Here is a 14,883-nt window from a genome sequence, read left to right as displayed (position 1 = left end):
TAAGACTTCAGTGCTGTGAAAAAAATGTGAGTGCTTAAGGTTTATCTTTATCATTTTTTCCAAATAATTTTTTTATTAGAAAGTTAGAGTGGGTAATTTACCCTCCATTCATTATCATGTAAATATTGACATTGACCTCCTGCTTGCTGCTAAAGAAGGGCTGTTGGGTCCAGAAGCAGCCTTAAAACCATCAGCATGAGAAAACTAAGCTGAAGAATTCTACCTATAATTGCCTATGAATCCAAGCAGTGTCAGCACATGACCAAATGAGGGGAAAAACAAACCACCTTTGTGGCACAATAATGTGAAAAGAGTGTGTTGTAAAAGTATATGGAAGTGCTTATGGGCCTTGTGGAAAAACTTATGACACAAACCCAGAACCCCCAATAAGTATGTAGGCAGCTAAACACCTTCCGAGAATATAGGCTTTGGTGATCACCAAAACTTCCTGAGCCCATAGCTTTAAGCTGCAACTACATACCACCTTGGGCAAACTCATCCAAGAGTCTTCGCTTGGGCTTCGTATTTTTGTTGTTCTTCAGACAACTTGAGTAGAAGCTTCTTACTATTCTTAATGATTTAGATTGTGGTAACACTCAAAACGTGAGAAGTATGTTCCAAAACGGAAGATGGCACAGTTATTGCCATAGCTGGAAAAAATTGGGATGCGCACATGTGTTTGTACTGTGACTAGCACAATGGGGACCTGATCCCTGAATTGGGGACCCTATGAACTACTGCAATAGATATAATGAGTGTACAGTATATATGGGATTAATAAAAATAGACAGCCTGATCCTGTTCAAGTGCAAGACAGTGAAATATACAAAACTGTGCAGGCATCCAGTGATGTAGAATAACTGAATAAGTGTAACCAAAGAGGTAAATTAAGGACCTGGCTTTAAGGGACCTCTTGCAAGCAACCCACACAATGCATATTTCTGAAGGGAACTCAGAGAATCTGGAAAACAAGGGGGCTAGAATGTAGGGGAGAGTGAGATTTCTTCATCTGGCCTCAAATATTATGTTTACCCTAAGGCTGTCGATTAATTGCAGTTAACTCACGCAATTAACTCAAAAAAATTAACTGCGATTAAAAAATTAATCACAATTAACCACACTGTTAAACAATAGAATATCAATTGAAATTTATTACATATTTTTGGAGGTATTTCTACATTTTCAAATATATTGATTTCTATTACAACACAGAATACAAAGTGTACAGTGCTCACTTTATATTATTTTTATTACAAATATTTGCACTGTAAAAATGATAAACAAAAGAAATAGTATTTTTCAGTTCACCTCATACAAGTACTGTAGTGAGATCTCTATTGTGAAAGTAACTAACAAATGTAGATTTTTGTTTGTTACATAACTGCACTCAAAACCAAAACAATGTAAAACTTTAGAGCCTACAAGTCCACTCAGCCCTACTTCTTGTTCAGCCAGTCACTAAGGCCTGGTCTACACTGGGGGCGGGGGTTTCGATCTAAGTAATGCAACTTCAGCTAAAGTCGATGTACTTAGATCTACTCACCGTGGTGTCTTTACTGCAGTGAGTCGACTGCTGCCGCTCCCCTGTCGACTCTGCCTGCACCTCTCGTGGCGCTGGAGTACAGGAGTCGACGGGAGAGCACTCGGGGGTCGATTTATTATATCTAGACTAGACGCGATAAATCGACCCCCGCTGGATCGATCGCTGCCTGCCGTTTCGGTGGGGTAGTATAGACATACCATAAGACAAACAAGTTTGTTTACATTTACGAGACATACTGCAGCCTGCTTCTTATTTACAATGTCACCTGAAAGTGAGAAAAGGCGTTCGCAAGGCACTTTTGTAGCCAGCGTTACAAAGTATTTATGTGCCAGATATGCTAGTTGTATGCCCCTTCATGCTTCAGCCACCATTCCAGAGGGCATGCTTCCACGCTGATGACGCTCATTAAAAAAAGTGTGTTAATTAAATTTGTGAGTGAACTCCTTGGGGGAGAACTGCTCTGTTTTACCTGCATTCTGCCATATATTTCATGTTATAGCTGTCTCAGATGATGATCCAGCACATGTTGTTTGATTTACGAACACTGTCACTGCAGATTTGACAAAATGCAAAGAAGGCACCAATGTGAGATTTCTAAAAATAGCTACAGCACTGGACCCAAGGTTTAAGAAGCTGAAGTATCATCCAAAATCTGAGAGGGACGAGGTGTGGAACATGCTTTCAGAAGTCTTAAAAGAGCAACACTCAGATGTGGAAACTACAGAACCCGAACCACCAAAAATTGTTATTTTTGGTGGATTGTTATTGAGCAGAACCCATCGTCAGTATGGATGCACATCCTCTGGAATGGTGGTTGAAGCATGAGAGGACATATGAATCTTTAGCACATCTGGCATGTAAATATCTTGCGATGCCAGCTACAACAGTGCCATGTGAACACCCATTCTCACTTTCAGGTGACACTGTAAACAAGAAGCAGGCACCATTATCTCCTGCAAATGTAACCAAACTTGTTTGTCTGAGCAATTGGCTGAAGTAGGACTGAGTGGACTTGAAGGCTCTAAAGTTTTACAATGTTTTATTTTTGAATGCAGGTTTTTTTGGCATATAATTCGACATTTGTAAGTTCAACTTTCATGATAAAGAGATTGCATGACAGTACTTGTATGAGGTGAATTGAAATATACTATTTCTTTTGGTTTTTACAGTGCAAGTATTTGTATTAAAAATAAATAGAAAGTGAGCACTGTACACTTCGTATTCTGTGCTGTAATTGAAATCCAATATATTTGAAAATGTAGAAAACATCCAAAAATATTTAAATAAATGGTATTCTATTATTGTTTAACAGTGTGATTAATCATGATTAATTGTTCTGATTGCTTGACAGCCGTAGTTTACCCGATTGCTTTTAGCTGATGTTAGTTTCTCCTTTAGAACCATGGTAGAAAGATCCATTGGACATTCAGTATATGCTGAGTGGATTCCCCTTCCTACCTTATGAAAATCACCCATCTGGCTTCCAGGAATGAGACTGAAACACTTTTTAACTCATTACTTGACAGCTTTATCTCATCTATCTTGACCAATACACGCAAACTGGGGGAGTGACTCAAGAAGACCAAGTTGAGCATTCAAAAGGAGAACAAGGCTTGATTTTCCACCGACTTCTACATTTTGCAGTTTGCTTCCTCTTTGTAAATGACCACACAGAATACAAGGCAGTGATAATTAAGCCCAGTTTTTGTTACAGGAATATAAAACCACTAAATCCAAAAAGCTTGCCTGATACAGTTAGCATTCCCTGACAGATGTTTTCCCATTCATCATGCCAAGGGGTATTTTTAATTCCATTTTCCATCTTTCTTTCAGTTTGTGACTTACAAATTGTCTTCTTATTCCTGTATGTACTGATGGGATGTGTTCTTCTATGGAGGAGTATGTTACAGTAGACCAATTATTTCCTTTCTGAAATTATTATTTACTTGTGTTACAGTAGCATTTAGGGTACCTCTACACTGGAAAAAAAGACCCGCAGGATGGCTGTGGCTGGCCTGGATCAGCTGACTCAGGCTCAGGGGCTTGGGCAGTGGGGCTGAATAAAGCTGTCTAGATGTTTATGCTCAGGCTGGAGTCTGGGCTCTGGGACCCTGCCCCCTTGCAGGGTTCCAGAGCTCAGGCTCTAGACGAAGCCTGAATGTCTAAACAGCTATTTTTATCCCCACAGCCTGAGCCCCATGAGCCTCAGTCACCTAACCCTGGCCAGCTGCGGGTGTTTGTTTGCGGTGTAGAGACCCCTCCACCACCCGCAGCAATCAGGGCACCATTGTGATAGGCCACCTGGGACACCATCATTATATGAACGTAGCAAACAGCTATTCCTGTCACAAAAGTTTACAGTCCAACTCTAGTTGAAGAAAGGAGGTATTATTCTGCTCATTTCACAGATGGAGAACTGAGACACAAGAGCCATGGGAATCTCTTCATTGACCCTATTGGTCCTTGAATTGAATCCAGAGAGATTAAATTATTTACCCAAGGTCAGGCCGTGAATCTGTGGGAGAGCTGGACATTGAACCCGGATGTCCTGTGTCTAGCCCAGTGCCACAACTCCAAGATCATCCTCCAATGAACTGAAGCCCCAAGCTTTTGGTATACAAATGTAGGATAGGGGGAAATGTCAGAAACTTTTAAATGCGGTTGTTATTTCTTTCAATTTTTAAAACATTTTGATTGTTGGGCAAGTTAAAGGATGTATTGTTTACTGGAGTTCACTTACTCCTTGTGTGTTCTAGTCGTATCAAAATTAACACATCTGAAAACTGTTTTTAATGTCTCATGGACTTCTTACAGTTAAAAATCACTCCTCCACACCAACACAGTGTGACTATTTGCCCCAAGCCATGGTAAATAGTTAACAACATTCATACATGCAACCAAGGGAAGGTGGGGGTGGGGAAATGCTTACAAAACCATCATCAAACCACCATTATCCTGTCATGTGCTTTTTCTGCACTGCCTTGCCCACCTTGGCTGCTCATCAAGCTCTCTGTGTGCAAAGAATAGGAACTTTCTACACCCACTCTCATTTGCCTGAATAATCCATTCAGTAATTATACAATCCCGTGTTTGTGACATCAGTATTGCCATGGAAGTGTTTCTGATGTCAGAAACACTGGATTAATTCACACTTGTGGACTTACCAGATCCAGAATGTCAGGCCCTTTGTCCAGTTTTGTCAGTAGAGGTATTGGCACCAGAAGAAGAAAATGTGAAAATTACCATAGAAAGACTGTGCTGAAGTAAACTGCCCACCAGCAGCCCTTGAATCCGAAGTAACCAATCACTACCAAATGGCAAAGAAACCTGCTTTGAGAGAAAATAATGTGCAAACTGGTGCTTGGTATTGTACCAGAAAAGGAAACCCTGTAGTCTATCTACATTTGATAGTGCAACGCCGACAGACCCCGGTCGTCAGCGGGCGGGATCGAACGGGGGACATCTGGAGCTTAGTGTATGAGCCTCTACCGCATGAGCTAAAAGCCAACTGGCTGTTTGCTAAGGCTGTAGGGCAGACTCATTTAACTCTCTCTCTCTAAGTGGTCGCGGTGCCACTAGATGGGACAGAACCCCACACCCAGGAGGTGTGTGGGTTACAATAGCATCTATTATTATTTATTATTATTTTATTTTATTTTATTGCAGTTCCTAGAATCCCTAGTCATGGACTGGGCCCCATTGTGCTAGGTGTGGTACAAACAGAGAACAAAAAGAGCTTATAATCGACTAAATCAAGCAGCACGAAAAGGTAGCACTGGCAGCACAAGCCTCTGTTTTGACAATAAACGTCTTGAAACAAGCACTGATGGGACAGGAACTACAGAAAATTATTCTCATTACAGTTGTATATTGAGCCGTCGCTGACATTGTTTGAAATGTTTAAGTGTGACCGTGCTTCTTTAAAAAGCATGAGGAGTCAACTCCTTGGCAACTTTCCTACAGTTAAGGGCTATAACCCTCTTACTGGGGAGCTACCTTGGTTATTTTATTGTGCCTGTTGTATTAACTGAGCACCTGAAGTCATGGAGGGCATCAAGATAAGATTTTAAAATGTTCCCACCATACAAAAGGAAAAAGGTCAACGTTTATGGTGCTGCCACAGAGTCACAGTCACCACTGACCTTGTCTCAAATTGAAATTGTTTGATCTGGCGTATATAAGCATTAAACATAATGCAATGTCATGGGTAAAACAAATTTTCTGCAGGTTTCCATTCAAATGAATTTGTCTAGTCATTGAGACTGATGTCACAAATACTGCATTATTTCTGGGCAATAACAATATAATTGAGATAATTAAGTGCCCCAGAGTGGCTGGCCCTTTAAGGGAAGATGGGTCTCAGCCCCACCTGTGACACAGCCAACTCTCCTCCCTAGGTGGGGAAAATTAATGTTGTTTGACAGGTGGCTTATGTGACCAAGTCATGCTTCTGGGGTAGATAAGGGAGATGTGGGGTGAGAGGCGGAGGGGATTAATCAGAAATCTACAGCCTGATTTAAAGTAGGAAATTAGGTCAGTATAACTACATCTCTCAGAGGTGTGAAAAATCCACATCCCTGAATGACGCAGTTAAACCAACTAAACCCCGGGTGTAAACAGCGCTAGGTTGACAGGAAAATTCTCCCGTTGATCTAGTTGCTGCCTCTTGGGGAGGTGGATTACCTGTGCCAATGGGAGAACTGTTCCTGTTGGTGTAGGTATTGTCTTCACTGAAGCGTTAGAGCTTTGTAAGTGTAGACAAGCCCTGAGTCAGAGAAATGGGAATGGAGTCTGCAGAAGCCCCTGAGATGGCAGGGGAGACTCTAGCAGGAGAGTCTGCTTGCTTGTTGGTGGGACCTGGTCTCCAAGCCATAGAAAAAAGCTGGCAGACGGCCCCTCACCACAGCTACCTCAGAGGAAGGACTATTGTTAGGAGGGTTTTGTTTCTTGAAAGCCTTTGGGTACTTCTACAGTGCAATAAAAAATACACGACACCAAACCTCAGAGCCCAGGGTCAGTTGACTCAGGTGGCAGAGCTAAAACCAGAAGTGTAGACACTCAGGCTGGGTCCTGGGCTCTGAGACCCATCCCCTCCCGGGGTTTCAGAGCTTGGGCTCCAGCCTGAGTCTGAACAGCTACACTGCAATTTTTAGCCCCTCAGCATCACCCCTGAGAGCCTGACTTAGCTGAGCCAGGCCAGCCACCGCCATGCCGCAGGTCTTTCATTGGAGCGTATCCCTACCCTTTGTTACCAAGTGGGGAGGGGTGGAACGGATGGAGGGTAGTTTAAAGAGGTGAGGGAGAAGCACAGCACAAGCCTGTAAGAAAGGGGGAAGGGTCTGAGCCTGGAAGGCCACTAGAAACTGTAAAGACTGAATCAATTATACCCCAGAAAGGGAATCTTGTTCTAAACACTTTGGATAGTGGAAATTTAGTGGAACACGCAGGAGGGAATTGAAGGGGGTGCTGTAGGGTAACCCCATGTTATGAAGGGGTGCTCTGGAGATGGTGGTGCTGCTACATTAACAAAAGAAATGGTCTTACTGAATTGTTTTCAATATGACTAATCCTGAAAAGGGACTGTCACTAAATGATGCCACAAATGTATTAGAGGCGGATGAGGTAATATATTTTATTAGACCAACTTCTCTTTCACCAGCAAAAGTTGGTCCAATAGAAGCTATTACCTCACCCACCTTGTCTCTCTAATATCCTGGGCTCAACACAGCTACAAAACTGCAAGTCACAAACATAGGAGGGTTCACTCCTGTCATTCCAGTAACATTGCTGCCCTCTGCTGCCACAAAGGGAACATAGCACGAATATCAGTGAACCAAAAATCATTTCATAGGGTATGTCTACACCACAATAAAACAGCTGACCTGTGGCTGGCCCTTGTCAGCTGATTCAGGCTCCTGGGGCTTGGGCTGTGGGGCTATAAAACTGCACAGTAGATGTTCAGGCTTGGGCTGGAGCCTGGGCTCTGGAACACGATGAGGGGGATGGTCCCAGAGCCTGGGCCCAAATAGCTATATTACTATTTTATCGCCCTGAGGCCTGAGCCCTGTGAGCCCAACACGAGCCAGCCAGGGGTGTGTCATTGCAGTGTAGACATACCCATAGCGGTCCTGCAGAACAGATTCTACCACAATGGAATGGAACCCATGAAGGTTTAGGGGTGGCTTGATTATGCTCTATAAGTATCTGCATTGGGAACAAATATTTAATAATGGGCTCTTCCATCTGGCAGAGAAAGGTCTAACAATCCAATGGCTGGGAGTTGAAGCTAGCCAAATTCAGACTGGATATAAGGTGTAAATTTTTAATGGTGAGAGTAGGGTTGCCAAGCCTCCAGGATTGTCCTGGAGTCTCCAGGAACTAAAGATTAACCTTTAATTAAAGATTATGTCATGTGATGAAACCTCCAGGTTTCAGCCAACCAAAATTGGCAACCCTAGGTGAACAATTAACCAGTGGAACAATTCACGGGGGGTCGAGGTGGGTTCTCCATCACTGACCATTTTACAATCAAAACGGGATGTTTTCCTACAAGATCTGGCCTAGGAATTCTTTGGGAGCAGGTCTCACATGGGGTCAGACCAAACGATCTCTGGGCAAAGAGCCGCTGCTCCTCCCGCGCACTCTGGAGCAGAGATGAACACAAGTGGGGGGACCTGCTTCGGCCGGAGGTGGGAGCTCCCGGCCCCGCCGGCCAGGAGCAGGAGCTGCCCAGCTGTAGGAAGCTGCTAGGGCTCCTGAGGTGCAAGTGCAACTGGGGGGCAATGGGGGGCGGGGCTGGAGGGAGGATTAGCCCCTCCCCCCATGTGACCCTGCCCTTGGCCCTGTGGAGATGGCCCCAGAGGGGGATACTGAGCCATAGACCCCGTGCGCATGCGCGCCAAGCACAGCTCCCTCCCCCGTTGGCCTCCACTCCCAGCATGCTCCGCGCTACCTGCCACGGCCAAGGGGCGGGGCAGGTCTATTACTGGCGTTGGGACGAGCCAGTCAAACGGCGACGTCTCCGCCCCACGTTGGTCCCTGCGAGCCAATGGGAGCAGGGAGGGCGCCGCGGTCGCCGGAAGTGAGGGCGGGACGGAGCGGTGGGGGCCGGCGGGAGGCTGCGCTCGTCTCTGCGGCCGGGCCGGGCAGGGGAGCAGCCGTCGCCGAGGCACCAGGTGAGCGCTGCGTCCGAGGGGCCTGCGCATGGAGAGGGCACCGCAGAGCCCCGCCGCCTTCTCCCCCCCCCCGCACCCCATGGAGCCCGCCCCCTCCACCCCCGGCTCCCCGCTCCACCGCAGAGCCCCCCCGCCCGCCCGGCACCGCAGAGCCCTGCCGCCTTCTTCCCCCTCCACCCCCGGCTCCCCCCTCCACCGCAGAGCCCCCCCCCCCCGCCGGGCACCGCAGAGCCCCCCCACCCCGCCGGGCACCGCAGAGCCCCCCCACCCCGCCGGGCACCGCAGAGCCCAGCCGCCTTCTCCCCCCCCCCCCCGCTCCCCATGGGCACCCTGGAGCCCGCCCCCCCCCGGCTCTCCCCGTGCACCGCAGAGCCCCCCCCTCCCCGGCTCCCCCCTCCACCGCAGAACCCAACCCCCCCCCGGCACCACAGAGCCCAGCCGCCTTCTCCCCCCGCCGCTCCCCAGTGTGCCCGCCCCCCCCCCCGGCTCTCCCCGTGCACCACAGAGCCCCCCCCCACCCGGCACCGCAGAGCCCCGCCGCCTTCTCCCCCCCCCGCACCCCCTGGAGCCCGCCCCCTCCACCCCCGGCTCCCCCCTCCACCGCAGAGCCCAGCCGCCTTCTCCCCCCCCCCCGCATCCCATGGGCACCCTGGAGCCCGCCCCCCCGGCTCCCCCCTCCACCGCAGAGCCCCCCCACCCCGCCGGGCACCGCAGAGCCCAGCCGCCTTCTCCCACCCCCTGCTCCCCATGGGCACCCTGGAGCCCGCCCCCCCCCCCGGCTCTCCCCGTGCATCACAGAGCCCCCCCCTCCCCGGCTCCCCCCTCCACCGCAGAACCCAACCCCCCCAGCACCACAGAGCCCAGCCGCCTTCTCCCCCCCCCCGCTCCCCATGGAGCCCGCCCCCCCCCCGGCTCTCCCCGTGCACCGCAGAGCCCCCCCCCACCCGGCACCGCAGAGCCCAGCCGCCTTCTCCCCCCGCCCCCTCCACCGCAGACCCCAACCCCCCCGCCGGGCACCACAGAGCCCCCCCCCGCCGGGCACCACAGAGCCCCCCCCGCCGGGCACTACAGAGCCCAGCTGCCTTCTTCCCCTCCCCCCCCCGCTCCCCATGGGCACCTTGGAGCCTGCCCCCGGCACCACAGAACCCAGCTGCCTTCTCACTCCCCCCCACACACCCCCCGCCGGGCACCACAGAGCCCGCCCCCTCCCCTCTGCACCACAGAGCCCAGCCGCCCCCGCCCACCCCTGGCCCCAGGCAGGTACCTGGCAGTTGTGTCTGGGGCCCACCTAAGATGTACAGGGCCTGGCACCTGAAGCACTGTGCAGCTCGCAGCCCCTAGTGGTTCCTCCTCACTCCCCCGCATGCAGCCGGGGGCACAGAGCAGGGGGCAGTGACTTGCCTCAGGTCAGGCAGGAAATGAGTGGAGAGGTGGGCGATTACACCCGGGTGTTCTTGGTGCCAGGCGAGTGCCCTAACCCCTGCACCACCCTTCCCCTGGGCCCGGGCCTTGCTCCCTGCTGACAAGGACTGGAGGATGCTCTTTGGGGATGGGTGCGGCCTGTCACTGCCCAGGTGTGACCATTTCAGGGTGGTGTGTTGTCGACTCAGTGCCCCAGCCTCTCTCACAAGGATGAGAGTTGGGGATACTCCCTTATTTAGCAGCAAAGAGTCTTGTGGCACCTTATAGACTAACAGGCGTTTTGGAGCATGAGCTTTTGTGGGTGCCCACGAAAGCTCATGCTCCAAAACGTCTGTTATTCTAAGGTGCCACAAGACTCTTTGCTGCTTTTACAGATCCAGACTAACACGGCTACCTCTCTGATACTTGACTCCCTTATTTAGGGTCCTTATAAAGGAGAGTGTTTAAAGTTTGTGTATTTAAGTCTGATTTTTTTTTTTAAATTGATCCTTGGAGTGATTCCTCCAAAACTGGGGGCTGTGTGGTCAGGGGGATGGTAATGAACATGATGGAGCCTTTTATCTTAGTGACCAGTCTGATGTGGCTTAAGGTGGCAGGGATGGAAAGCGCCTACATCTGATAGCTGCTTACTGGCCTGTGTGAAATTTAGGAAGGTTTCTGCCTCGTTTGTAGTGGACAAGTGTCTGACTCTCAAAAAAACACCAAACATAAACACCCTCATCTACAGTCCGAGCAGAGATCCCAAGCACTGAATGAGCGTCAAGCCTCAACCCTACTTTCATCTCAAGAAGCCCTTTGAGACCTGGGTATATTAACTAGTGGGAGAAAAGCTTGCTCAGTTTCTAATGTTGCTATACCTGTTCTGTGGATAAACAGAGAACTTCAGATTGTAATTTTGATAGACCAGTCCCTACCATGATTGGTAAATACTAAATTTGGATCTAAAGAACATCCCTTGTTTTAAAAATATGTCTTGTAGCATTTATAGTAGTCCATTTTCCTGTAGTTGCCAGCATAAGAAGTTATTAAAGAAATCACTGTTAGTATTGAAAGCCAAGAGATCTTGATGGGGTAGGTGGTATCTTTCTAGCAGTGACCTTACATCACATTTGCTGAAAGGGGTAGCGCACTATATTTAGATATGCTGTAAAACTAATTTATAACTAACCTAATCCTACATTTTTATGGGTTATTCCACAGATACTTTCATCCGCCACAATGGGGGAACCTCAGCAAGTGAGTGCTCTCCCTCCACCTCCAATGCAGTATATAAAGGAATATACAGATGAAAATATTCGGAAAGGTCTAGCCCCTAAGCCTCCACCACCTGTGAAAGACAGCTACATGATGTTTGGTAACCAGTTCCAGTGTGATGAGCTCATTATTCGACCCTTGGAAAGCCAAGGCATTGAACGATTGCATCCCATGCAGTTTGATCACAAGAAGGAACTAAGGAAACTCAATATGTCTATCCTGATAAACTTTTTGGACCTCTTGGATATCTTGATAAGGAGCCCAGGCAGCATAAAACGGGAGGAGAAACTGGAAGACTTAAAGCTGCTTTTTGTCCATGTCCATCATCTTATAAATGAATATCGACCCCACCAAGCCAGGGAGACGCTAAGGGTTATGATGGAGGTGCAGAAACGTCAGCGTTTGGAGACTGCTGAGAGGTTTCAGAAGCATTTAGAGCGAGTTGTAGAAATGATCCAGAACTGCCTGGCCTCCTTACCTGACGATTTGCCTCATTCAGAGGGAGGGATGAGATTAAAAACTGAGCCCATGGATATTGATGACCGCAACAATTGTATTGGACAGAATGAACAGCAGAGAGAGAGCTCTGGTTGCAAGAAAGATCAGGTTTTAGACAAAGATGCTGCTATGTGTAGCATTATTGATGAAATGACATGAAAAGACACTTTTGTAATTGTATAAAGTTCTTGGGGGCAAGAAGTGGACTTGATGCTAGAGGTCATATGGTGTGGGATTTTTTTGGTGATTTTTTTTTCCTTCTCCTTTTGGCGTCTATGGAAATAAACAATCACGGAATTTAGTGTATATAAATAACCCAGAAGTCTTATTTTTGTAGTCCTAGGTAAGGATTTGCAGGTGATCAAACAGAAGCATTGCTTGATATTTTGTAGATGCAATTTGTATGGTGTGCTGTTCAGAACAGAAAAGAATAAGTCTTATACTATTTTGTTGAAACAAGTGCATCACGTCAGTTGAAGTAAGCTTTATTCCATGGCTTTATTATATTTTCAGTCACTCATTTGCTGGTTTTATAGATGCACTTATTTTATTAATTTCCATGAAATATGGGATTGAGAAAAGATCAATCTCTGCAGGGAATCTGGAGTTGACAATTTCAAATAAGTTAAAGGTACCTTGTACAAATGTTATGGTAAATAACTATAAAACTATATTCTGATATAAAAGATGGGTTTATTATTATTACTGACAATGTTGGTAGGTCAAAATTTAATTCTCTCCTTTTTAGTTTTGTAAAGTCAATGTAATTGTCTAAAGGAATGCTCACTTTAGTGGCTTAAAAATTCAGTGTTGGTACCTAACACTCATAAGTAACTCTACAATAAACTCTGTGCAGGAGACAATCTTGGTAACAAAATAGATTTACGTTTTCCAAGGACTAATGAGCAGTAATTCTTTAAAAACAGCAGATACCTAGATACTTACTCCTTTAAACATAACAGGAAATATTCTTTAAATGCAAACTCTTTTTATTAAATGTGCACGTTCACTGAAAATACCTGAAGTGAGAGTACTTGCCACTTCCCTCTTAGCCAGGAACAAGACACAGAATCAAGCCCTGTGTAAAGACAGGAGGATTTAACCAATATTTTTTAGTATTCATTATTTTCATCTTGAGAACACTAACAAATTAATCCCAGCAAAAATTCCATTTTGTACAAAGACTTTACAGCCTGTTTTGAATGAAACCTAATCTAATTCCTTTCAGTGACTAAGAGGTGAGTCAGGCCCTGGTACAGTACAATTGTTCAACAACAAAAAAAACCTCTTTGGGCAGCTATTTTTCAGAATGTTGCAGCCTCTCTTTATCCCTCTCTCAAGCTAGATTCTGTGTGTGCACCAGTATATCCATGACCAATTTTTTTTCCTTGTTCCTTTTAGAAACATCATAGACTTTCAGGGAGTAATGTCAGTACAATATCCATGCCCTTTGAAATGAAACATCATTGAGTACTATTTCCCAACTGAAACTAGAGAAACATACATGTTACTCCTACCCACCTATCCTCTAATAACATGCAGGTAGGAAAAACAGGAAGGTTCTAAAATCAAAACTTACATTTGCAAACAGATTAAAAGACTTTTCAGATTTCAAAACCCCTTGAGACTTGTCTCTGATTAAATGCTCTGTTTTTAAATATTTCACCCACCTTATCTTGGGCTTAATGACGGATTCAAGTCATAAAATATTTTTCATGCAAATTCTAGTGGATGCAAAAACTTCCTAGTTGACAGACTGTTATAAAATGAAGACCTTCAACTATGATCCTCCTCCCATTGGAGTCATTGAGAAATGTTGACACCAAGTTCAGTAGGAGCAGGATCACACACTTCAATCGCAAAAGTACACTGCTAGCAATGATGAAGTGCTTCAATTGCTGTAGTGAGTTGAGGCCCATGCCCGCCTCTGCCAGTCACCATGGCGATCTTTATCTTGTGGACAGTTGCTGAAATTAAACAATGCTTTTAATAAGTTTGTAGCAGATAGTGTTGAAATAAAGGTCATTCAACTGAAGAATCTATTAACCTGTGCTTTCTGTATAAAATGAATGTCTGGGTAAGCTCTTTATTTACTTCTTAACCCTGATTAGAGAGGTCTGGAAGTGTTTGGTCATAGCTAACAAGAATGACTAGATCCTGAACTTTGACATTTAAGGTTCAAAACCAAATGGCGTATGTCTAATCATACTTGCTCATTTATTAAAGTGCCCATTATCTCTTTTGGGTTTCAGAGGTGGTCTATGCTTTGTGGTTTCAAGGAAGCTGTAAATAACAATTTTGCACTACTCTAACTCCTTAGCTAAGAAAACGTTAAGATGGGTGGTTAAGAAATATGTTTTGTTGTTTTAAATCTATGGTCAAGGTTTAATTTAATTCTAAGAAATCTAGTACGCAGTCATGTAACATGATTACTGAAATGTTGGGGGGATAAAAAGTGATGTGTGTAATTTTAAGATCATACAATAAAGCTTCTCATCTAGTAACAGAAATTTTATATGGCCACTACTGACCCTTTGAAGAGAGATTAGCAGAAAGCAGCATTTCCCATCAAGATTCCACCAGAAGAATGAAAAAAGTAAACCTTGGGCCAGCTTTACAAAGGTATTCAGGTGCATAAAGATCCAGACAGGCAGCTAGTAGGAATTTCAAAAGCACCTCCTAAGCAGGATACATGTTTAAGTCCTGTTGAAAAATCTGGCCCCCTAGCCACATTTGGCTGTACAAAATGAAACAATTGAGCAATAACTGAAAACTACTGTTCTTATCTGAGGTCAAGATGGCTTTCAGCTTATGCTGTGTAATTTAACCTTTTTAATGATGTGCCTTCTAAGTGCTAATGGGAAACATTTCCGGTTACTCTGCCTGAGTCCTAACATTTCTAAAAATATAACACCACTCCTATGATCACATAATACACTATCAGATCTTTATATGGGCATCGAACAGTATTGATGGTTAGAGTCAACAGAT

At 46.0% G+C, this 14,883-nt stretch overlaps 1 protein-coding gene across 1 annotated transcript; it reads left to right on the top strand.

Annotated features, from left to right (window-relative positions):
• Positions 1-8,608: 8,608 nt before the first annotated feature.
• On the top strand, positions 8,609-14,383 carry MED7 (mediator complex subunit 7). Its single transcript, XM_045028810.1, has 2 exons — positions 8,609-8,718; positions 11,341-14,383. The coding sequence occupies exon 2, from the start codon at positions 11,359-11,361 to the stop codon at positions 12,049-12,051; it is 693 nt and encodes a 230-aa protein (XP_044884745.1). The 5' UTR covers positions 8,609-8,718; positions 11,341-11,358; the 3' UTR covers positions 12,052-14,383.
• The last annotated feature ends 500 nt before the right edge of the window (positions 14,384-14,883 follow it).

The sequence above is a fragment of the Mauremys mutica genome, chromosome 8 (assembly GCF_020497125.1).
Source record: "Mauremys mutica isolate MM-2020 ecotype Southern chromosome 8, ASM2049712v1, whole genome shotgun sequence".
Lineage (NCBI taxonomy): Eukaryota > Metazoa > Chordata > Testudines > Geoemydidae > Mauremys > Mauremys mutica.
The sequence above is the reverse complement of the archived record's forward strand: the minus strand, read 5'-3'. Positions and strand labels throughout refer to the sequence as shown.

Bases quoted from the DNA above. Each gene is read 5' to 3' on its own strand.
- MED7 (XM_045028810.1), top strand. From the start codon at position 11,359: ATGGGGGAACCTCAGCAAGTGAGTGCTCTCCCTCCACCTCCAATGCAG.